This window comes from Ceratotherium simum, chromosome 3, assembly GCF_057802395.1.
Source record: "Ceratotherium simum simum isolate JZ-2026a chromosome 3, ASM5780239v1, whole genome shotgun sequence".
NCBI classification, from domain to species: domain Eukaryota; kingdom Metazoa; phylum Chordata; class Mammalia; order Perissodactyla; family Rhinocerotidae; genus Ceratotherium; species Ceratotherium simum.
Genome location: NC_141902.1, coordinates 68,807,929 through 68,831,919, shown reverse-complemented (window position 1 = coordinate 68,831,919; position 23,991 = coordinate 68,807,929). Strand labels below are relative to the sequence as shown.

The following is a 23,991-nucleotide window of genomic DNA, read 5'->3' as shown; positions in this document are numbered from 1 at the left end:
CACCTGGGTTCCTGCTTCCCTCCTTGCCCACACCTTCCCTGGGCCTCAGGCTCCATAAGTTGATGGCCTCTGAGAACGGCCAGCTAGGACATCAGAAAGGGGCAAGTGGAGGCAGGCAGCAGGGTGGCAGGTGGCAGGCGGGGCTGCGCAGGGGAGCACAGCAGCTCTACTTCCTGTGGGCGATGGCCCTGGTGCCTGCCCCGGAGGAGGTTGCACAAACCTTCCTGCTCAGGCCTCAGGCTGCCTGCCCACCTGGCCTCTGCACCAGCCTGCCTCTCCCGCTGGCCACTCCTCTCAGTCCTGCAGCCTGGGCTGTGTCCTCATCCCTGCAGGGCTGGCCAGGGGCCGGGCCGGACACCGGGACCCGCCCTCCCATCCCTGGGCACCCCGCCTTCCTCATTTTGCTGCTGATTCTAGCCCCAAACAAAATAAGTTGAGTCCTCTTCCTCCCGCAGCAGCGCGTCCCTGGCTTGCAGCTGCCTTCTGAGGCACTGCAGACGGCGCCGGCCAGGGAGGGGGGGGCCTGGGCCAGCCCTGCCGGGTCTGGGACGGTGCGCCTGGCTCCTGGCCCTGTTCAGCCCTGCCTGTGGCAGGAGAGTGAGCTTTGCCGTGGCAGACGCCTGAGGATGATGCCCCAGCTTCAGTTCAGAGATGCCTTTTGGGTGAGTGAAGACGGCTGGGGCTTTGAACAAGTGAAATGGGCCCCGGGGGAGGCGGGCAGCTTGGCTGAAATTTCCTGTGGCAGTTCATGGGGATGTGGCTCCAAGAAGGGGGTTTTCTTATAAAAAATAGTGGTTGGTTTTTTGTCTTGGAAGATTTTTGTCTCGGAGGTGACCTGGGCTACTGTCCTTTCTGAGTTGTAAGATGAAGGGGGTCCTAGCCTGGGCCACTGATTTCTCTGCAAACTCACCACGGTGGATGAGGGATCTCCTCTGTGCTCCCAGGGCTGGGTGACCCTCTCTCCACAGCAGGATCTTTTTAGAGGAGTCTAATGTATGGGTGGGAGTTTGAGGCGAAGGAAGGCGGGGGTCGTGGGTTTGGGGACCAGACAAACTTGAACTTGGATCTTGGCTCTGCTATTTAGAGTCTGGACAAGTCATTTTACCTCTCTGAGTTTCATTTTCTCCATCTATATAGTAGAGATAAATATTAATAAACCTACCAACTGAATGGAAGGATTAAACAAGGCGATCTAACGTCATCAAGTCCTGGCAACTTGCTGGCATGTCAAATGGTAATTCTCATCCCCTCACCCACCCTTCTTCCTTGAACACCTGAGGGGTCCTCTGAGGAGGCAGCAGGGCTGGGTGATTCCTTGCTTGCTTTCTTAAATTCAGCACAGGCACAAATCAAGTCCTTTCCCCGTGAAATTATGGCCCCTGGCGGGCTCACAGAGGTGAAATGGCTTGGCGCAGGCCACACGGCCTGCAAGCCCCAGATCCCCTCAGCTTTTTTCCAGCTGTCTCTCAACCTTCCCGCCTGCTCCTCAAGCTCTCGCTTTCCCTAATGGCTCACTGGGAAAGTGGAGACCTCTCTGGTTAGAGTTGAGGAATGTGGCTGTCCCGAGGGTGCCCCTCCTCCAGCCCCGCAGAGGACTCCTTGGCCCTCTGCTCAGCCAGCTCAGCCTCAGCCAACAGCCTGCCCTCCCTGGGCCCTTTCCTGGGGCCTATGGCCAGGAGGATGAGAGCTAATGAGCCTTCCTTCTCTTCCGGGCCACGCTCTGCTTGAAGCCTATGGCCAGTGTGTGAGTGGCCTGCTTCTCGCTGGCACTGACTGCCCAGTGGGCAGTGGGCTGCCTGGGGAGGGCACCCTGTGCCTCTCTGGGCCTCCATTTCCCCATCTCAAAGAGGGGCTGGAACCAGCCTGGAGAATCTGATGGAGGCAGACCTGGCTCGGCCCATCCCAAGTACCAGGCTGGCAGGTGTGGGTGGGTGGCTGCAGTGGGGGAAGACGGGGGGTGGTGAGTCACCACGTCACACCTCTGACTTTAAGTGTGAAGTTCAAGTAGGGCCTGGAAATCCAGGGTGCTCCGTAGCCCAGGGCAGGCCAGGAGATCCTAAGTGTCTTACCTCCAGGACATCTGGGCCCATCTTCCCCGGGGGAAGAGCTGGGGCAAGGAGCAGCCTCATGGCAGGATCTGGGCAGCAGGGGATGGTATATGAGGGAGCAGGGTGTGGCGGCAGCAGCAGCAAGAAAGCAGCCTACCTGTGGTAGCTTCCTGAGTGGCAGCCCGCCCAGGCTTGCCCCACCTCTGAGCCGCTGCGGGCTTCATGGCCTCCGGATGCCTCCTCCCCTCCATTGCTGACTCCTTAGCCCTGGGTTAGGGGTACAGCTTCCCTGGGGAAGGCCAGAGCAGGGAGGGGGAGAGAAGTGGCCAGTGGGAGCCTCTCACACTGAGCCTAGGCAGATGCCCCAGAAGGTCACTGTCAGCATCACTGCTCCCAGGGCTCTGAATTCTAACACTTCCTCCTGAGGCTCAGCCCAGCTCAGTCCATGAGGAAAACTAAGACTATTGAGCACTACAGAGGTGCCAGATGCTGTTCTCAGGACCGTGTATCTATCTACTCATTTAAAGCGATGAAGTGGATGCTATCCTTATCCCTGTTACTAAGAGGAGGAAGTTGAGGCACAGAGGGCTTAAGTAACTTGCCCAAGGTCACACAGCTGGGCTTAAACTGACATGTCGACTCCGGTGCTGGGGCTTGCACCTGGGGCACTTCATTCTCCCTCAATTAACATAGCAGATCGCTGGGTCTTTGGGCCGCATCAGTGAAATGGGGAGAAAAACTCTGTCCTTCCTACCTCCCAGAGAAGTAAGATCAGACGAGGTTGATAGGAGTATTTTGAAGCTCAATTTACAGACATACTGACTTAACTGCAGTCAGGTGTTAGGGACAGAGCCCAACCTCCCCCTCCCCCGTCTGCCCCCTCCCCCAGCCCAAGGCAATGCCATTGGACCCTGCAGCTTGGCGGCACACTGTTTGAAAATGACTAGTCTTTAATAGTGGGAGGAAGCCCCTGAACGAGAAGGATCATGTCTGGTGCCGTAGCGCTGCAGTTGTCTGGCAACCTCAAATCCAGAACACAGGTGAGAGCCAGCCCTGTTTCTGGCACTAGCTCTCAGAAAGGGGGCAAACATGGTGGTTTCTGAGAAACTAAGAGCTTGCACTAAAGCACATACACTTTATTCACGAGATGGCTCATAGCTTTTAGTTAGAGCCTATGAACCCTGATTTTACCTACAATTTTAACGAGCTTGGTCAGGTGCTCTTTTAACCTATAGATGCAGCGATTAGGAGGGGTCTACATGGAACCTGATATACAGCTGGTGATTGATGAATGTTGGTGGACCCGAGCTGTCAGAGACAGTTTCACAGGTAGCTGTAGCCTGATAGCAAGGGAGGAGACAGAAACGTTGTAAGAAGCAGACATAATGGCTCAGAAGTGGTGGGAACACTCGGTGTGGGAGCAGACCAGTCCTGTCCCTCGGTAGGCCTGTATTTGCAGTTTTGTCAGTGTGGCCACCCAGTATTTATTTATAGCCTGCTTTTATCTGTGGCAGAACATTCAGATGCAGGCTGCTGTGGGAGTGAGGTGGGGGTGGGCCAGCCATGGGGAGAGGGAAGGGATAATTTGATTTCTGTCAGACACACACAGTGATAAAGAGCATCACGACTTTGCAGGAAGTTTGTGGCTGAGCCTCAGAGCGGGACCTGTCAGAGAGACAAGGCGGAGGCTGAGAACACCAGGTGCCCGAGCTGAGAGGGGCTTAGATCTCAGATAACCTGTCTCCGCACAGAGGCAGAGGGGCACAGGAGCCCAGAGAAGGCAGGGTCCTGCCCCACCCCCCATACACACAGCTCTCTTTGCCAGTGGCTCTGCTCCCAGCAGGCAGCCAAACTGTATTGCAAGAAACATCTGTCTGCATCCTCAGCACAGGGCTGGCAAGAGGGGTACGTGTTCAGTCAATGTCTGTAGAATAAATGAACAAACAGTGAAGGCCTCCCTGGTCCCACTGCCTTCCTGAACCCATTTTCTCCTTCATTTCACTTTAGTTATATTCTACAAATAGTTATTGAGCAGGGTTCTCCACTAGGTGGTCTAAGCTGGACCCCTGAGCCTCACCCCCACATCCAACCAGGTGAATGAGACTGTCCTGCCCTCAAGGAAGTCACCATCCAGTGCTGGAGGCTGAGGTTCCCTAATAACTGGGCCAGGTGTGGGGTGCACTGAGAGGAGCAGTGCTCTGAGCTGCACCGCCCCTTCCAGATCTATATATCCAATGGCCTTTGCAAAGAAGTCACTGGATACTGTTTTAAGAGGGAAAAATCTAGTTCTGGACCAGGTTTTACTGAGATCCACATTCTATCCCTTTTGGGGTCATTAAAAGGAAAAGGAAGGGCCTGAGGAGGCTGGGCCACATATCCTACGGGAACCACCAAGGGTGATGGAGAGAATAGGCCTGAACTTTCCCTTTGACTTCTGTCACATCTCTCCCCTTTGAGGCTGGGCTCCAGCTTCATCTGGAAACCTCTGTGCCAAGCTGGGAGGAGCTGAGCCCCCCAACAGAGTGAAGACAAAGGAAGGTACCACTCCCTGGGTGGGGCGAGGGGGATGACTCACCAGGGACAGACACTGGGCTGAGGCTGGGGCTGCCCCTCCCTCATGCGTCCGCTCAGCTGCTGTTGCCTCTTCCCCTTCCCAGTTCCGAGACTCTGAGTTTCCCCATTTAGGAGGCTACAGAGAAGGGGCCCAAAAGGCCCCACTTTGGCCTGTCCTAAAGCTGCCTGTCCCCCACCCAGGACCTGCCAACCATGGCCCTGGGGCCTCATGGAAGATCAGGAGAGGCTGATGTTCAATGGGCACTTGTTCTGTTGCGGGCACTTAGAGCTATGTATATACCTTCTAAAGAAACAAAATCAATGAATATAAGATCCTAAAAGGAAAGTGGGAAAATAGACAAAAAAAGGAAAAAAGTACTCTTAGTCTTGCACACAGAGACAACTGGTAATATTTTGCCATGTTTCCCTAAGATTATTTTACATAGGTGCAAGCATATTGTGTATGTGGTTTTGTATTCTCCCCCACCTTTTTTCCTTGTATTTTAAAATTTATTTTTAATTGTGGTAAAATGCGCCTAACAAAATTTATCATCCTGACCGTTTTAAGTGTACAGTTTAGTAGTGTTAAGTATATTTACATTGCTGTGTGACCTACCCCCATCTTTTCAACATAATTTCATTTTGAACATGTGTGGGTGTGGGTGTGATTTCCTCATCTTCAAAACACCTTTGTTAATGACCGCGCGGCCCTCCAGCTTGTGGATTTGGGGGACATGCTATGATCTATTTACCCAATCCTCTATTATTGGACATTTGGGTTACTGCTAATTGTTTACCATCTGGACAGCAATGCAATGGTAGATTTTAGTGTATCAAGGTTTTTCACTTGAGGATTATTTCCTTGGATAGATTCCCAGAAGAAGAGGCATTCCTGAGTGACAGAGGGGGGCCAGTTCTCTAGCATTTGGCACTGGCAGCCCCTTTGTGACCGCTCATAATCCTCTGGCTGGACAGGAGCCTTTTTATGCAGGAAAAAGGGACCAGAGTGGCCTGGAAGGGACCAGAAGGGTAGGGCTGGAGGGGCTCTGCTGTTAACTGAAGGCTGCTCAGACTTTGTGGGAAGACTTGCAGCAGGGCAGGCCCTTGTGGCCTGGAAGGCCGAGGAGGCTACTGGCTGAGGAGTGGGTCCTTCTGAGCAATAGGGGCTTGTACACAGTGCAGGAGGTAGGAGAGGGAGGCCCTGGCTGTCCCATGTTTGCCGCCACCAGCTGCCTTCCCAGGACCTCCCTGGCCGTGGCTGTCAGAAGCAGTGAGGACGGAATCTCTCTGTCCTGGTTGGGAAAGCTCTTCAGGACGTGGTATTATGTAGAAAAAGCACTGAGCCAAACGGCGTATCTGGTATGCGACCTGTTGTGGGAAGTGGGGGGAACAAGCATTTGCATGGGCGTAGGCTGTACGAACCTGAGAATTTCTGGAATGACACACAGAGAACGAATTGAAGCGGTCACCTTTTTGGGGAAAGAGAGAAGAGAGATGGATGCGGGACAGGGCTGGGGGCAGTGAGTGGCTTCACTGTATACTTTTTTATACCGTTTGATTTTTGAACCATGTAAATGTATTACTTACTGAAAAAATTAAATCACACAATTAAAAATGAAAAAGAGGACATTCGTTTTAAGTTTCGTGAGATTTTTCTCTGAGTCCTATCTACTGAAATCATCCCTAGATGAGCGACAACAGTGCCTGTTTGTTGAGTGTCTATTACGTGACAGGCACGATGAGAGTCACTCCACATGTGTCCCCAAACCCACCCCGCAGGGAAGGGCTTTTCACTGTCCTCCCATCTCTGGCATAGAAGCAAGGGCAGGTCAAGGCCCTCATCCATGGTCACATGTCGAAGACAGAGCAGGGACCCCCACCCAAGTCTGTCGGAGGCCATCACGCTCTGCCGCTGAATTCAAGGAGATTGGGTAGTTTGTTCTCGGTTCAGTTATAATTCTTGTAGGATGAAAGGGTGGCCCCCTAGATGTTAACATTGGTTTCTATGGTTCTGAAAATAAGGTGATTTTCCTCTCCATTTCCCTCCTAATTTTCTGCAGGTGAACACAGATTATGTACATCATTAAAAGGAAAATATTTAAAAACAAAACTAAGCAATTCCCATTTTCAAGGCCGAGATGGTGTTTTTAGGCGGAATTTGTGGTTCAATAGCATTACTTCTTCCACATACTCTGTGCACACTTTGCGGTACGTGGGCCCCCCGGGACCTGAGCGCTGGGTTCATCTATGCACCTTCCACAGGACGTAGCCAGCTGTCTGTTGGTGTTAGCAGATTGCAGAGGTTTGTGGTTATGCTGGCTCTGCTTTTGCGATGCCTGCAGATGGTCACCTGTAGGATTTTCTGGCTACAGTGTCCCGAGCTAAGAATGTAACCCATACCTTCGATTTTATTCCTGGTGGAAAACAAGATCTGCTTCTCAATGACACTCTTTGCACTCCAAATCTCAGGAACGCGTGTACTTTTCCCAGCTGTACCTGGCACCTGCACACAGCTGGGGTAGCCCCTGGGCTGGAGACGGAGGGCCTTGCTTGGGCTTTGAAGGGTGGGTGTGGATTTGGGAGATGGCAGGAGGCAAGTGGCACTCCAGGTGGAAGGAACGGCATGTTCGAAGGTGTGGAAGGAGGAGTGGGCACAGTGGGTTTGGGGGACAGTTTGCTGGCCCAGAGGACTGTGCAGGGTGACTAGTTGGATTGTGAAAGGTCCTGCCCGGCTTTAAGTGGTGGCAGAGATACTTTCTTCTGCCTCTTCGCGTCCTCTCCAGTGGTGGATGTTTCCTCCCATGCAAAGGGGCCTGGAGGCTGCAGGCTGTGGGCGGGATGCCCGCCCTCCTCACCCAGAGCCTGGCTGACGCTGCAAACCACACGATGGAGGGAACTGGGTGAGGAAACTGCAACCACCTCGGCTGCCAGCAAGAGAGAGTGGTGGCCTGTGCCCTGGGGGCCGCCCACGCTGGGGCTCCCCGCTGAGGGAGCTCCAGAAGGTCCCTCCCTCACGATCTCAGTCACTCACCATCCTCCAGGCTGAGAAGGAAACAGGCTTCTTTGAAGCCTCCCCTGGCCCCACCTTCGCTGGCTGTGGGAGGGGGGAGGGAGGGTGGCCTTAGAGAATCATTTCCCCTCTCTGAACTTCAGTTTCCTCATCTGTAGGGTGTCAGAGTGATGCTCACTTAAAATAAAGGCTTTGAAGATTGGGAGGCTCAGGGCAGTTCTAACGGGACTATCTTCTGCTGCTCACCATAGGGAGTTAGCAGACCAGGAATAGGTCCTGAGGGACCCAGACTTATCAATGGGAATGCACCTACAGGGTGAGTCTCATATGTGGGTCCTGCTATTCCCAGAATGCCTCCCCAACTCTGTTCACTGCTGGATATTTAAATTCCACCATTAGAGAGTCATTCCTAGGGCTTCAAGTGACAAGATGCGTTTAATTCCAACAGTAGCCCTGTGAGGTTGGTCTTCTTATTCTCATTTTACAGAAAGAAAAACCAAGGCTGATAGAGGGGATATAGGTCTGGGGATGCCACCTAGGTGGACTTTGGGGCTGCTGAGTTAGGCCTGGCTGCTACCTTCCCTGGCCTGGGTCAGAGAGCCCTGTAAGGCTAGTGGGAAGGTGTAGTAGTTTGCTGAGACCTGGCACCCTGAGCAATGGGTGATGGAGCAGACAGGCAAGTGACATCCTCTTCCGCTGGTGTTGACAGGCAGCTACTATTGGGCAATAGGAAGTGCCAGCTGGAGTTCTAGGAACTGGCAGCCAGGGTGCGGAGGGGGTGGCCAGATGGGACTCAGGGCTTCCCAGCTGCAGAAGTGGGAAAACGGAAGCTGAGCCATACTGGGGAGGAGAAGAGGGGGTGATGGGCTGAGACAGCAGAGAGCTTGACATATTCAAGGGACAAAGAGGGCTGTGTGGCTCAGGCAGAGTGACCGAGGTGGAGAGTAGCTGGAGATAAGATCAGAAATGTAACAGGGAGCCAGATCTTGTAGGACTGTGGTTCTCAAAAATCCCAATGCTCAGGCCACACCCTAGGCCAATTACATCCGAATTTCAGGGTGGAGTGCTGGGCATCAGTATTTTTCAAAGTTCCGCAGTGTTTCCAACGTGCAGCCGGGGTTGAGAACCGCTGGTGTCGATAACTGTGCAGACTCTGGATACACTGCTGCTGCTGATACTGAGCACACATCTGGCTTTTACCATATACGTCACCTCATTTGACTCACTTATGAATGAGTAGATGGTAGAGGTTCGTTTTGTTTTTTGAAACCTTGTAACCTTACACGATTACTTTTTTTATTGTGGTAAATATACGTAACGTAAAATTTACCATTTCAGCCATGTTAAGTGTTTAATTCAGTAGTGTTAAGGACATTCACATTGTTCTACAACCATCACCACTATCTATTTCCAGAACTTTTTCATCATCCCAAACAGAAATTCTGTCCCATTAAATACTAACTCCACATCCCCCTCCCTTTATCTGCTACTTCTGTTGTACTTTCTGTCTCTATGAAAACGCCTGTGCTAGGAACCTCACATAAGTAGAATCATACAGTATTTGTCCTTTTGTGTCTGGCTTATTTCACTTAGCATAATGTCTTTAAGTTTCATCCATGTTTTAGCATGTATCAGAATTTCATTCCTTTTTACGGCTGAACAATATTCCATTCCACGTATATACCCCATTTTGTTTATCCATTCCTCTGTTGATGGGCACTTTGGTTGTTTCCTCCTCTTGAATATTGTGAATAATTCTGCTGTGAACATGGGTGTACAACTATCTGTTTGAAGCCTGCTTTCAGTTCTTTTGGGTATGTACCTAGGAGTGGAATTGTGGGATCCTATGGTCATCCTATGTGTAACTGGTTGAGTAACTGCTAAATTGTTTTCTCCAGCAGCTGCTCCATTTTCCATTCTCATCAACAATGCACGAGGCTTCCGATTTCTCCACATCTTCAACACTTGTTATTTTCTGTGTGTGTGTGTTTTTCTTTAATCATAGCCATCCGAGCAGGCATGAAGTGGTATGTCATTGTGGTTTTGATTTGCGTTTCCCTAATGACTAATGATGTCGAGCATCTTTTCATGGGCTTATTGGCCATTTATATATCTTCTTTAGAGAAACATCTATTTGAGTCCTTTGCCCACTTTTGAATTGGGTTGTTTGTCTTTTTGTTGTTGAGTTGTAAGAGTTCTTTATATATTCTAGATATTAATCACCTATCGTATACATGATCTGCAAATATTTTCTCCCAATCTGTGGATTGTCTTTTCAGTCTCTTGATACTGTCTTTTTTTTTTTAAAGATTTTATTTATTTATTTATTTTTCCCCCCAAAGCCCCAGCAGATTGTTGTATGTCATAGCTGCACATCCTTCTAGTTGCTGTATGTGGGATGCGGCCACAGTGTGGCCGGAGAAGGGGTGCGTCGGTGCGCGCCCGGGATCTGAACCTGGGCCGCCAGCAGCGGAGCACGCGCACTTAACCGCTAAGCCACAGGGCCGGCCCACTTGATACTGTCTTTTGATGCACAAACTTTTTCATTTTGATGAAGTCCAATTTATCTATTTTTTCTTTTGTTGACTGTGCTTTTGGTGTCATATCCAAGAAGTCATTGCCAAATCCAATGTCTTGAAGCTTTTCTCCTATGTTTTCTTCTAAGAGTTTTATAGTTTTAGCTCTTATATTTAGGTCATTGATCCATTTTGCGTTAATTTTTGTATATGGTTTGAGGTAAGGTTTCAACTCATTCCTTTGTGTGTGGATATCTAGCTTCCCAGCATTTGTTGAAAAGACTGTCCTTTCCCCATTGAATGGTCTTGATTTTCTTGAAAATCAGTTGACCATATTATGTGAGTGTTTATTTCTGGGCTCTCTACTTTATTGGTCTATAGACCAATAGTTCTGTCGTTATGACAGTACCACACTATTTTAATTACTGTAGCTTTGTAGTAAGTTTTGAAGTCAGAAAGTGTGAGTCTTCCAACTTTATTCTTCTTTTTCAAGATTGTTGGCTATTCAGGGTCCTGAATGGAGGTATTTTTATCATTCCCATTTTATAGGTGAGGAAACTGAGGTTTGAGCCTTCCTGAGGTTGCCCAACTTGGACTGGTCACCAGTCTATGACAAACCCCCCATAAGTCTCCCAAGCTGGGCACACCTAGAGAGAGATCCTCCTTAGAGAGGCCACCCCTGGGGGTGGTAGAATCTTCCCTATATTTCCCCATCTTCTGGTCCCCTGAGAAGGCCCATGACTTCTGAGCTTCCTTGAGGACCCACCAGCTCTTACTCTTCAAGGAGGGTTTGCCCACAGGCTGGGGTCACTGACTTCCTCAGTGGATCATGGGAAGGCCTGACAGAGAATTGATGTCCACCCTGGCCTCAGACTGCCTGGACCTGAGGGCCTTTGAAAATCAGGACTTCTAGCTCCCGACTTCCCAGCTGGCAGCCACTGAAGCAGAAGGTTTCTTGGTCACCTCCTGAATGTTTTCTCTTCATCCTGGACAAGTTCTGAGCCCTACTCTCCCAGGCATGGGGACCCCAGACTGTGGTGGTAGGAAGGTCCAGGAGGTCAGCTGGGGACAGTCCATGCAAGCAGAGCTGGGGTGGTGGGCAGGGGGATTAGCACAGAAGTCTGAATCAACTTCCTGGAGTTGTCGTGAATACTAAACAAAGTGTGGGGCACGGGGTCTGCACAGCCCAGGGCAGCACAGCAGTAGGTGGTGTGTTAGTGTCTGTGACCATTCTCACTCTGTCACAGAAGAGGATGGAAATTGACCCCAGAACCAAAGGAACAGGCAGGGCTGATGCCAGGGCCAAGGGAAGACCAGCAGCTGAGACTAGGCCTTGGGTCAGGGCAGGAGCTACCACGAAGCTGCTGGAATTTCACCCCAGTCCTTAGGTAACCCCCAGCCCTAGAGGGACTGCAGATTCAATGAGGGAGGGAGTTTGCATCCAGGGTCCAACAGTTTTGGTTTAAGTCCTACCAACGTGTGGGTGCGAATGAGAGGCTGAGAGGGAAAGTCAAACAGTGAATGGTCCCAGAGAGAACAAAGTTCCCTCAGGCAGCCCCAGCGCCCCAGGACTCAGACTGGGGCATCTTGTTCTGCTGAAAGATGTATTTTCCCACAGTGTGCTCTAGGCCTGGTGCATGCTGGCTGTGTTGGGCAGGGTGAAGCAATCTCCCAGTCTCCAACACAGAGCCTTACTTGGAGGGCGCCATCTTTGTCTCTCATGGTGCCTTTAGAACCGAATGCCCTACCTTGATTCTACTACATTCACGGTGTGGCCCTGGTGAGAACTTCCACTCGCTGAGCCTCTGGAACCTTGTCTGTATTAAATAGATTTCCATGGTTAGAGGATTGAGACACGACAAAGTGCACATTAATGGTCTAGCAAGGGCAAGGACACCCTCCCCCCCATGCAGACCCCCTGCAGGTGCAGGAGTGCAGCTAGCACCCAGGCTTAGAAGGCATTGCAGCCAGAGCCCAGGGTCAGCTCTGAGGCCCAGAACCTGCCGGGGCTGGCAGAGGAGGTTGAGGGACCTTCTCCAGAGGCTGCAGGGGTCTGTCCCTGCCTTCGGGGATAGGTGTGGGGATGGGAGTGGGGCTCCCCTGCAGCTCCAGGGGCCCATCTCTGTGTCTTGAGCAAGTCTCAAGCCTAGGGGAGATACACACCTCAGCACACACCTGCAGCAATTCACAGCCACAAAGCAAGGAACCCCACATCAACCTCATGAGGGTGCAGGGTCCAAGTGTTCCTCCCACCTTGCAGATGAAAAAATTGAGGCTGAGAGATTGGGAGCAACCAGTCCAGATAAGTGTCACAGCTAGGATTCAAACCCAGCTCTCCTTTTTAATTTCCTTTCTTGGTTTTCTTTTACTTACTATGTACTAATCACCATGGCCACCATTTTCCAGGTGCTCATTAAGTGTCAGGGTACCCTTTGCTGGACTCCTACCTGTATTATTTCATTTAGTCCTCAGAGCCTCTAGGAGGTGGGCAATATGTTCACACTCATTTTACAGAGGAGGGAATCTGTGCTCAAGAGGTTAAGTGACTTGCCTAAGGTCACACTCTGGGTGCCTGGAACCGGCCAGGAGGAGAACCCAATGCCTGAGCTCTCCGCATACCCCGCTGCCTGGACGTCCTCCTGGGGCAGTGTTCCTGTGGGGCATCCCCTGGCAGGTGTAGGCGGTGAGGGAGGGGTGACACTGGGGGAAGGAGACATGCAGGGACAGCACCTGGACCACTGGTGCCAGCCCCCAGTCCCTGGCTGGTCACTCACAAGCTGGAGCCTATGCAGCAAGGAGCTCTGTGTGGCCAGCCACGGGCCGAGGGTGGACAGAGCCTGAAGGGGTCAGAGTGTCCTCCAGGGCTCAGAGTCAGGGGTTAGCTCAGTTCCCTCCTTCTCTCCATCAACCATTCCCTGGGTCCCACCGGCTCCCTTCCCCACCTGCACTCACCCTGGGCCACTGGCATCTGCCTCCTGCCCCTGCCTCCATTGCTAGATCCTAGTGAGACCCCACTGCCAAATCAGCTCGGCAGGGGCCGTACAGAGGAGCCGTGGGACCTGGGCAAGTCACCCACCTGGCTGAGCCTCAGTTGCTCATCTAGGGGATGCGCATGGGGCAGTAATAGCACAGTCCTGACATTCCAGGTTCTCTGAGGATCGGAGGTGATAAGGTATGGAGAGCACATCCTCCACCTGTCTGCATCCCGCCCAGCCCCCTCCCCTGAACTTGGAACTGGCGCTGGTTCCCGTTACCTCCTGGGAAGACCCCACCGTGCTCTGCCCTCTGCCCGACCCCGGGCTCTCCTCCGCTGGCCCCAGGCGCCCTGTTCAGACACTGGCTCCAGCTCCCTCAGATCCCTCACTGCTTGCAGCCACTCCCAGCTCCGAGCATCAGACTGCCAGTTCCCACGACCCGAGGGGCTCATTCGCACCTCCAGGCCTCTGCCCAGACTTGTCTTCACTCCCCCCGCCCCTTGTTCTAACTTTTCTACACGTTGTGGTTTCATGAAGCAGGAGGAAGAAGTGGGGGGCTGAGCTGGATTGAACCTTTAAGACTTGAGAGAGCAGAGAAGTGGGCAGTACTTCACAGGATGGGGGAGGGGAGTGTGGTAGGGAGACCTTTCCTTCCTGATAACTGAGGAGGCCTATTTACAAGAACAAAGCTTTCTAGCATGAGGGACCTTGGTCAAAAGCCAGGCACACCCACACAATTGCTGTTCCGGCCTGGACAAGTTACACAGCCTCTCGCATCCTCACTTTCCTCAAACTCTCACACCCTGCGGTCATATTACTGAGATAAGAGGCCCCAGGCGCACACGGTAGGTCCTCTTCTGGAGCTCCTGTTGCGCCCCCTACCCTCGCCGGCTCATGTGGGATTCCTCAGACCCTGACAGTTCACAGGGCTTTGACGGGGCCCCCGGAAGGCTGCAGGGTGACCGTCAGCCACAGGCCTGCGGCTCCCCAGGGCGTTGGGGCCCAGTGGGGACCCAAGCCCAGGGGCTGGACATTTCAGTGGCCCAACCAGATGGGCTGCTCAGCTGCTCTGGGGAGAGACCCTGTAAGGCCCTGGGAAAGCCAGGCTGTCAGACTGGGGGCCAGTGGAGAGCTGGGCCCTCTGGAAACACACTTCTAAACTCAAGCTCCTGTCAGCCCAGCTGAACCCAGAGTGGCTCATCTAACCACATTCAACGTGCTTTTGTTCTTTAAAAATAAAGGTCTGTCATTGCCATCTTGGCTCTCTCCCCACGACACCTATCCTGGGTCATTAGAAGAGCTGCAAATAACTCCACATTTATCTGCTTATGCGTGGACCCCTCAATCCTTGGGTCAGGGGACGCCTAGACCCAAAACACCTAGTACAATATCTTGTCTGAGGCTTGAGTCCTCTGCGGAAGCCCTAAGCTGCTCGCAGACCCCAGTGATGGGATGCTCTCCGCCCATCGAGGCAGCTCGCCTTGCATTCTGTGCAAGGCCCACATGGGCTCTTGGAAAACCCTTCCTTATATTGATCTGGATTTGGTCTCTACCCCTGTGAGTCCAGGCTGGGCCTCTGGGGATGCCAAACACAAACGATCCCTCTGTTCCTCATGGCCCCACAAAGGCCTGCAGGTGACAGCTTTCCTCAAGGGCCTTGGCTTGGGACCCTCTCCTTACCCACCCCTCTTCCTGGGATACTCCGGGTAAGCAACCAGCTGCTTGTTGAAGTCGCTGGTCGTCCTTCCTTCCTTCCTTCCTTCTTTCCTTCCTTCCTCCCTCCCTCCCTCCCTCCCTCCCTTCCTTCTTCTTTCTTCCTTCTTCCTTCTTCCTTCCCTCCTACCTTCCTTCCTTCCATCCATCCAAGCCATACCTGCGTGTCTGGCCCTTTGCTTCCTCAACTTGCCAACCAATAATGGTGGGGATGAGCTGCACTGTGGGGTGATAGCTGAAGGGCAATGCAAAGAGCCTGGCTACTACTCATTGACTTATCCTCTCTGAACCTCAGTTTCCTTATTTGTACTGTGGGGATAATACACAATCTTTTACTACTGTAAGAAGTAGAAGAGACATCTGGTTTATTTAAAGGTGTTGGATAGTGAGTCATTGAATCTGCAAGCACATGGTCTGGTCCCCTCCGTGGCGCACCTCAGGAGCCAGCAGTCATAAAGCCACATCCTCTGCAGGGCACCCCTGAGGCCCTTGTTCAGCTCTTCATTCAACGTGTTTGCTGAGCGTTTCTGCTGGGCACGGGGACCCGGCAGGAACCGCACAGACACACTTTCTGCCGTCATGGAGCTGCCTTCTCGAGAGTTCAGAGCTCACTGCCTCAGGTTTCCTAACAATCCTAAGGATTTGTTTTCTCAGTCCACAGAAGACAAGCAACAGTAAACTAGTTGCTAGTAAACCACTAACGGCGGGCAGGCTGGCTGGGCTGTCCCTGCCGTTAAACCGTGCGCAAGATAGAGGGCAAAGCCGCCCGGCGCTGTGCTGCGGCTTCTGAGATGAGAGGGAGCCAGTCTAGTCTCCTTGTTCTGTCTCCCCGCCCACCAATAAAAGGTGATGTTTAAAAAAGGGTTTGAAAAAAGAAGAGCCTATCAATCCAAGAGCATGTCAGACGTTAGAAAGATTTTTGAACTTTTTAAAAAGGTTTTTGAACTTGGCAGGGTGCAGGCAGGAAACAATTTTTCTTGCTTCTACCTTCAAAGCTGCTATTAGCTCTCTCTTCCCCACCCCTGGGCGGGTGGCAGAGTGTCTCTAGTCCTCATCAGGTGTCGCTCGCTCCAGTTCAACCTAATAGCAGAATTTCACTCTCATTCAATTGAAAGCTTCCCTGTCTCCCGGCTATGCACTGGAAGCTTCTTCACTTGCCATGATCTACCCACGCCCACTGCCAGCTGCTTCTGGAGTCTCCGTGGACAGCAGAGCAGGGGGGGATGCCCACCGGTCAGCTCTTTCTCTCTTGGGCACCTCGGTGGGTTCTCTGGCCATCCCACCCCCCTGGAGGATCCCTCTGCTCTGGTCCCTGCAGCTGTCTGCTTCTGACCCTCCCAGCTGTGCCCACCAGCCCACTCTACACAGCTTCTTTTGGGGGCTCCTCCCTCCCTGTCAGGCAGTTCTCACGGGCAGTCACAAGGCAGCTCTTCCCAGCTACCTTCCACAGCCACCACTCGGTTCCCAGGAAAAACAGGTGCCAATTCCTGGTTATGCCCCCCCTCACACCCCAGGCCTCACTCTTTCCCAGGCAGCTCCAACCCACCTCCTGACTTCAGACTTCTCCAGGTAAGATGCAGCCCCTGGTCACCATGGCTTCCTAAAGCCAGCAGACATACATCAGCCTCCCTGCTGGAAGGACAGTTGAAGGTCACTTCCTTTCCCTATAGCCATTTCACAGTCAGGAAGCCCCAGAGAGGGCAAAGGACTTTACCAAGACTACCCAGCTTATTCCTGGCAGATGGGACCCAGAACCAAAACCCAGGCCTCTCCCTCTAAGGTTAGAGGTTTAGCCGTCCTCTGATGTACTTTATATTCTGGAATTCCATGTAAGGGAGCATTTGAAAAGGTTCTGCAGCCTTTTAAATGGAGCCTCTGGGGGCCGGCCCTGTGGTGTAGTGGTTAAGTGTGTGCGCTCTGCTGCTGGTGGCCCGGGTTCGGATCCTGGGCACACACTGCTTGCCAGGCCATGCTGTGGCGGCATCTCATATAAAGTAGAAGAAGATAGGCACAGATGTTAGCCCAGGGCCAGTCTTCCTCAGCAAAAAGAGGAGGGTTGACATGGATGTTAGCTTGGAGCTGATCTTCCTCACACACACTCACAAAAACATTAAATGGAGCCTCTGGTGGCGATGCTGTGTGTGTGGGCTGCGGTGGGGAGATAATCTTTTTTTCCAGCCTGGCCAAAGCTAGAGAAGGTTCTGTCTGCTGGGACAGTGGCAGGCAGGGCATGGGGACCTACCACTTGCTGAACAGCCACTACGCTGGGGCTTTGCAGAGAGGAGAGGGAAGGGGGAGGTTAAGAGCCAAGATCTTGGCCTGGGAGAGCTGAGTTCAAATCCCAACTGTGCCCTGCAGGCTCCTGGGCAGGTTAGATGACCTTTCTGGGTTCCATTTTCCTCATCTGTAAAATGGGGTCATAATCTTTAGCCTGGTACCCCACTCAGTACACCCTCTGATCTCATGTTCGTATTCTCATCTGCACACATTGTTTGATTGGCTTCTCAGATCAACCCTAGGTTGTGGGAACTATTAGGTCCATTTTTACCAAGAGGGTGAGAATGACGCGGGTCACAAGGTGGGGTGTGAACCCATACCTAGGCTGTTGCACTCTGTCCAGTCTCTCAGACCAGGCCTGGGCGCCTTCCTTGACTTGGCAGCCACAGTCTGCCCTGATGGGGCTGTGTCCTAGAGGGGCGGGCTGTCAGGGCCAGGAGAGACGTTGGCCTCTGTCACTACTTTCTCGATGAGGAAACCAGGTCCCAAGAAAGGAAGTGGCTTGCTCGGGGCGCTGGTCTCTGTGGCCTAGCCCCCGCAGCCACCAAGAGTGATATGGGCAAGAAAAGGAGGAAGTGGTGGTAGGTACAGAGGCTGCTTCTCTACCCACCCAGTGGGGGCATGGCAGGCCCAGGGCCAGCTCGCAGGTCTGGACAATGGCTCACACCCGGACCCACCCAGAGAAGGAAGTGGGGGGCTGTCCTTGGGCAGAATAGAGCACCCAGGCCTTCCCCACACTGCCTTGAGGCTGAGGCAGGAATATGCTTCTTCCCGCCCAGAGCTTTCCTGGGCGTCTCCTCCTGGAGCCTCGAGAGACATCCTGCAGTCCCCTTTGGCCCCCCTGTGGGGAAAGGGAGGCCCAGAGTGGCCACACAGCGTGGATGGCAAGGCGAGCGGGGCTGTCAATGGACGGACTGCCCCTGCTGACCACCTGGCGCCCTACCCCAGCGTGGACTGCCCTAGATGCCGCATGGTGGGGGCGTGGCTTCTGGCTGCTTGCTGGCTTTCAGTGCACACATCTGCAGGGCCAGCATGGCCCTTCTCTAGGGCAGCGTCCCTCTGGCCCAGCCTGGGCACGGACCTGGCCTCTGTGAATCCATGGTAATGAAGGATAGCCTGAAATACAGCTTTGATTTGAGGTGAAGAGAATTGGGTAATCATTTTCAAAAGTTACTTGTTTAAATCATTTTTTGATGTTTCAAAATGAGAAATAGTTGCTGGGCTGTCTATTGAGTGACCGATGTAGGGGACAGGCCGACCTGGGTTCATATCCCAGATTCTGACCTTTACTGCTTGAGTGACCTTAGGCTGGCACTTCCTGTCTTTGGGCCGCCTCGTCCCTGTCCTTACCTGGATGCGGCGTTTTCAATAAGATAACGGCTGTGGTTCTTGCTGCAGTGTGTGGCAGGTGGACTCCAAAAATGGTGATTTCACAAAGGGCAAAGCTACTGGCAGGTTTCAGGTGACAGAGGCTGCGGGTGGACAGAAGGAGGCGAGAGGCCCTGCCTTCTGGTAGTTTCCGTATTGTGGAAATGTCAGCTTTGAACGGAGGGGGACCAGCAGGGGGGCCGGGTACTTACAGGGAGGAGCTAGGTGGATGTGGAAAGGGAAGGCCAGGTGGCCCCCCTGGAGGGGGTGATTCTGGTGCTGGGCCTTGCACTGTGGACGTGCAGGGCCGATTGATTAACTGGTCGAATGGTTGGTTCATTCATTTCCTCAACAGCCTACTGAGCCCGACTCTGCCTTGCTCTGAGCAATGAGTCAGAGCCCATCCCCTTGAGGAGGTGGCTGGGGTGGGGGTGGAGGAGGAGGGTGCGGGCTGGGGGAGGGGTGCAGTGCAGAGGAGGCATTGTGAGCAGCCCCGGAGGAGTCAGGCACTTCCTCGGAACAGTCTAGTCACCTGTGACGGTGGCTCCCTCGGCCTCAGCCCCTCCTAGCACCACTGTGGCTCCGAGCAGGGGCCGCACCGGATTCTTGAGCTGCAGCAGCAGGGACACTCGCTGCTTTCTGCCTCCTCCAGAATGGCCAATGTAGGTTCGGTTTTGCTTCTCTTTGCGCTCTGGGGGTCTCGATAAGGACAGAGGGTTTCCTCTGGAGAGTCAGGGCTGGGCGTGACGCTGGCAGGGAAGGCCAGAGCGTCCTGCCGCGGGGCTGAACTCCAGCCCGTGTTTCCCTGGTCAGCTCTCCGCCATCTCCCCCAGGGGCATCATGGAATAATAACACGTCCCCTAAAAGTCCAGATTCTTGTCCTGCCTCTGCCTCTGTGACCTCAGGCAGGTCCTTCTCTTTTCTGGGCCTCAGTTTCCCTGAGGACTTAAGGGTACTGGACAAGATGTCTTCCAGTTCTGGTCGTCCGTGGAATTTGGACCTGAATCATGGTGTCCAGCTGAGAGCGACCCCCTCATGGGGAGAGGGCAGGACGCTGAAGCTCCAGAGTCAATTTCCTTCCCAGCTGACCCAGGCTTCTGCCCTAGGGGTCCAGAGGGAGGGCAGAGGCTGGGGGGCAGGAAGCCGTTGTCTGCTGGCTGGTTAGTGGGCAAGTGGCTGGCTGCCCATGAAATCTGCAGAAATGGAAGCCTGGCCCAGCCTGGCCCAGCAACACCAGCCTGGACATTGGGGCTGACGCCTGCCACGGAACAGGCCTGCCGTGGTTGGAGGGACAACCTCCTCCCGCTGGGGACCTGTTTGTCACCCTGTAGACAGCTCTGCCTGGGCCTCGGGAATTTCTAGGGATGCTTCTGGAGGAGGGTGTGAGCTTGGGGTGCTGTGTCCTACAGGCCTGGAGATTCCACTATTCCCAGTTTGCTGAGGGTGGGCTGGGCTGGCACAGGGCCAGTTGGGGCAGTTTGTGGCATCTCTGCGTTTCCCTACCACATCTGATTCTCCTTAGACCTTGAAGAACAACACCTTCTCTCCCCAGAACTTAGCTCAAATGCCTCTTCCTGCAGGAAGCTCTCCTTGATTTAGACTCTTCCCCTGCCTCTCCCCACACACCCATAACACGGCATTTGCGGGGAGGCATGGGGCAGGGAAAGGAGCTCCACCAGCTTTCGACTCTAAGACGGGTTAGAGCTGCCTCCTCCAACTGCACGTGGCCTTGGGAAAGCCGCACTGATTGCCTGAGCTCTGTGGGGTGGGGCTGTGAGGCGTGTGGTCAGGGAAGCAGGGGCTCCTTCCCCGGGCTCTGAGGCTTTTTGGGGTCTGTAGGGATGGAAAAGACAGACTAGGTGCCGAATCTCGGGGCCTGCCCCGATCTGCAGTTGTCTGGCCGAGCACCCTGGGGGCTGGGGGGTCCTTCCTCAAGAATGGATACGGGAGCCAGGCTCAGGTCAGACACAGACACCTCTGCTCCCAGCAGGACATTTTACTGCCTCCCCCAGGATCCATCTCTCTCCCCTGCAGTGGCGCTGTGTGCAGCACCTGGAGAGCTGGGAGGGGCAGCCTGGCCCTGGGGCCCACTCCCTAGGCCTGGGGATGTCCTAGGAGACCCCCTGCCCCCTCATAGTCCTCAAGTACTACCTGCCTTCCCAACTTCCTGCACCAGCAGCTCAGAATCCACTGCAGGGTGAGAGAGGGGCATCAGATGGTCAGGAACACCAGGCCGGGCTGAGCAGCAGTGAAGCAGCTGTGACCTGGACTCTCCAAGACTCCCCACCGCCCTGGTTAAGAGGGGGCCCCGGGGCGTCCTAGGTGTGCCGTGTCCTACGTGCTTCCTCCACGTGTGTTAGGGTGTGCCCCGCTCCTGACCGACGTCCCCTCAATGCCCACGTCCCCGAGTGGGCGCGGGAGGAGAACCTGAGCCCACACAGAGGGCTGGCGTAGCGAGGGCACAGTTGCTGATGGAGAAACAACCATCGCTATTGTCGCTGCAGAGGCCATTTAGTGTAGGGTGAAGAGCAGGGACTCAGGCCAGACGGCTCTCAAGCTGCGTCACTCAGGGCACACGTCACCCGCCTGAGCCTCCGTTTTCTCACTTGGACGGCTGAGGTAATAGGATTATTGAGAAGGTGACAGGAGCGACCAGTGCCGGGCACCCTGTGAGGCTGTCACCATGGGGCCTTGGTGGTGGCCCTTCCCTGGCCGTCTTGTGTTGGAGTCAATGTGTCATGGACTCTGATGCCAAGCGGGGCTCATGTACACACCTGGATCCTCCACGGATGGGAGGAGACCTACTGTGTGCCTGTGTGAAGCCAGGTCCTGAATCCCAAGAGCTTGAATGGGGGAGATGGAGGCAGATGGGGATGTGGTCAGAGGGGTCCTTGTCTGGCTGCGCGCGGTGCCTCCCCAACCCACACTGCCGGGTGTGGCCTTCACACACCCCTCCTCCTCCACCCCTCGTCACAGTGCAGGGACTTCACGGCCCACACGGGCTACGAGGTGCTGCTGCAGCGGCTGCTGGACGGCAGGAAGATGTGCAAGGACGTGGAGGAGCTGCTGCGGCAGAGGTGAGCGCCCGGCGCCCTGCTCTAAACCGGCAGGAGTGCGGCTCCCCCGTTTTCCCCCAGACCTGGGCCTCCCCCAAGTGGGCAAATAACCTGATGTTCCTTCAAACGTGCCTGTATTTGGCCGACATTTCTTTGGAGGAAGGGCTGGGGGCTTGCCTTTCTCAGGAGGAGCCTGCAGGGCCATGCTCGCCCCCAGAGGCTGGGTGGGTGGACCCTCGGTCCTGGCGCGGACGTTGGAGGGAACTGCAGCCGGCAGGAGTGGGGGAGACGCAGTGCCCACCTTGTTCTTGCAGGGCCCAAGCGGAGGAGCGGTACGGGAAGGAGCTGGTGCAGATCGCCCGGAAGGCTGGCGGCCAGACGGAGATCAAGTAAGAGGCCCGGGCCCCGGCTCCCTCCTCCTTTGCCAGGCACCTTCTGGGCCTTTAGACAGGGTCTAGGGCTGCCTGGAGTGAGGTGGACGTTGGACAGGGAGGGCCAGGGAGGCCTAGATGGCCCCTGGGGCAGAGGGCCTGGAGGACAGCTCTCTTGGGCATCGGGCATTCTGGGTGAGGTCAGGTTCTATGGGGGAGAAAATCCAGTGGTCTGGGCAGAGGGTAGAGGCCATCTGTCCCCAGGCGCTTGCAGCACAGCTGGCACCACCCAGCAGCCCCCACCCAAGTCCTGAGAGGCCTGAGGGGCAGGTGACGGGCCCTCCTCTGGCTGCCCGAGCCCCCCTGCAGCGTTGGCTCTGCCTGAACTTAAGGAGGGAAGTGTGGCCAGAGACGGGGGTTGGGAGGGTACACACATGGGTTCCAGTCCAACACCTCAGCCACCAGCTGTGTGACCTTGGGCTGGTCACTGACACTCTCTGAGCCTCCATTTCCTCATCGGGGAGACAGGATAATAATACAACCTTCCTTGAAGGATTAAGCGAGTCCAGGGGCTCAGCTCAGGCCTGGCTTGGAGGAGAGGCACTAAGGCTGCTGTGGGGCAGCTGGGCCTCTCCAGCCCTGAGGCCTGGTCTCTGTACAGACTCGGGGGGAGCAGACGGGGAGAGGGTGCCAATCTGAGGGCAGCTGAAGGAGGACTTTCTAACAGTGGAGTGGAGGGGCTGCCTTGGGAAGGCGTGGACTCTCCCCTGGGTGAGGACCCAGCCGGGCAGAAGGTCAGACAGGGTGCTGGACTCCAGGTTCAGAAAGGGCTCTGACGAGGCCTCCCCCTCATGGGGAGCCCCAAGATCTGACCCCAGCCCGCGGCTGCGACAGCAACCTCTGACCCTTGCCCCTGCTCTCCTGGAGGTCAGGCCTGTTAGTGCCTGGCTCTGCCCAGGGAAAGAGGCCCTGAAGCCAGTCAGCTCCAAAGCCTGGATCCAGGTGCACCCGTCTGAGTGCCCTGAATACACAGCCCTCTCTAGGTCTTCTAGAGACACCAAGGACCTGGCTCCCAACCTGGAGCCCCAACCTGGAGCCACAGAAAACATGGGAAGGGCTAGGAAGGGTTAAAAGTGGTGTGACCCAGGGGAGATTAATGCTCAATGCCCAAAGGCCCATGCATTGGACTGGAAAGAGTGAAGGCAGCCCAAGGAGAAAGAATGCGTGAGCTCTAGTCCCCACTGTCTTTGTGAGCTGTGTGACTGTGGGCAAGCCACTTAACCTCTCTGAGTTTAGTTCTCATCTGCCTACTCCAGTGGGCTGTTGTGCAGATGAACAAGAACATGGCCTGAGGGCCTCCCAGGGGCAGGGCCGAGGCTAGACGCAGGCTGGGTGCAGAGGAGGGCTCAGGACAGAGTGGGGAATGAACAGAAGGGTCTGTTGGGACCCTTCTTCATCTTCCCTGGGACAGGGCCAGTGGGGAGGGGGGCAGGGGAAGCATGACCCAGGAAGAGTCCCTGCCTGCCTCCTGACCTCCCAGGCCAGCTGGAAAAGGAGAACTTTCCCAGAAAGAGAGGAGACCTCCCGGGGGAGTTGTAGAGGGGGCTCCAGGCAGGGCCACGATGGGAGCCTGGGCTGAGGCAGACTGTGTGAGGCACACTCAGGGGGCTGTGAGTCACAGGGGACTTGACAGAGGAAGGAGAAGCCACTAATGAGGAGGATAAAGTGGGAGCAGAGCCGGGTGGGCAGCGGGAAGGGTGGGGAGGTAACTGTACCCGCCCGTCTTGAGAACTGTGAAGTGGCCGGGGTGAGGCTCGGGGCCCTGACTCCCTGCGTGGTTATAGGAGCCCAGTGGGGCAAGGTCTGCCCTGCCCTACTTACCTGGGATAGTCACCCCCCCCAGGTCCTGGGTTCTTGGCTGTGAAAGGGGACAGTCACCCCCAACAGTTGCTCTTGGCAGTCACATTGTCGAGCTGAGAGCACCAAGCCACAGGGGTGCTCAGTCAGCAGTGGGGTCTTTACAATCTCACAGGCCCCTCTGTAAGTCACAGAAATTGGAGTCTCCTGCTTAGTTTGGGGCTGAGAAGCCTGACCGGGCAGCCGA

At 54.6% G+C, this 23,991-nt stretch overlaps 1 protein-coding gene across 5 annotated transcripts in view; it reads left to right on the top strand.

Moving 5' to 3' along the window:
* Window positions 1–230: 230 nt before the first annotated feature.
* PSTPIP1 (proline-serine-threonine phosphatase interacting protein 1) overlaps window positions 231–23,991 on the top strand; it is a 43,105-nt gene continuing 19,344 nt past the window's right edge. The window contains exons 1-4 of one of the 5 annotated variants that reach the window (XM_087428750.1): window positions 232–662; window positions 1,138–1,234; window positions 21,437–21,537; window positions 21,831–21,905. In XM_087428750.1, coding sequence (XP_087284876.1) covers window positions 1,232–1,234; window positions 21,437–21,537; window positions 21,831–21,905 — 179 coding nt within the window. In that variant the 5' untranslated portion in view covers window positions 232–662; window positions 1,138–1,231. Of the gene's footprint in view, window positions 663–1,137; window positions 1,235–18,992; window positions 19,123–21,436; window positions 21,538–21,830; window positions 21,906–23,991 lie in introns of those variants that run through there. The other 4 variants (XM_087428751.1, XM_087428748.1, XM_087428749.1 and 1 more) reach the window with 4 other exon arrangements.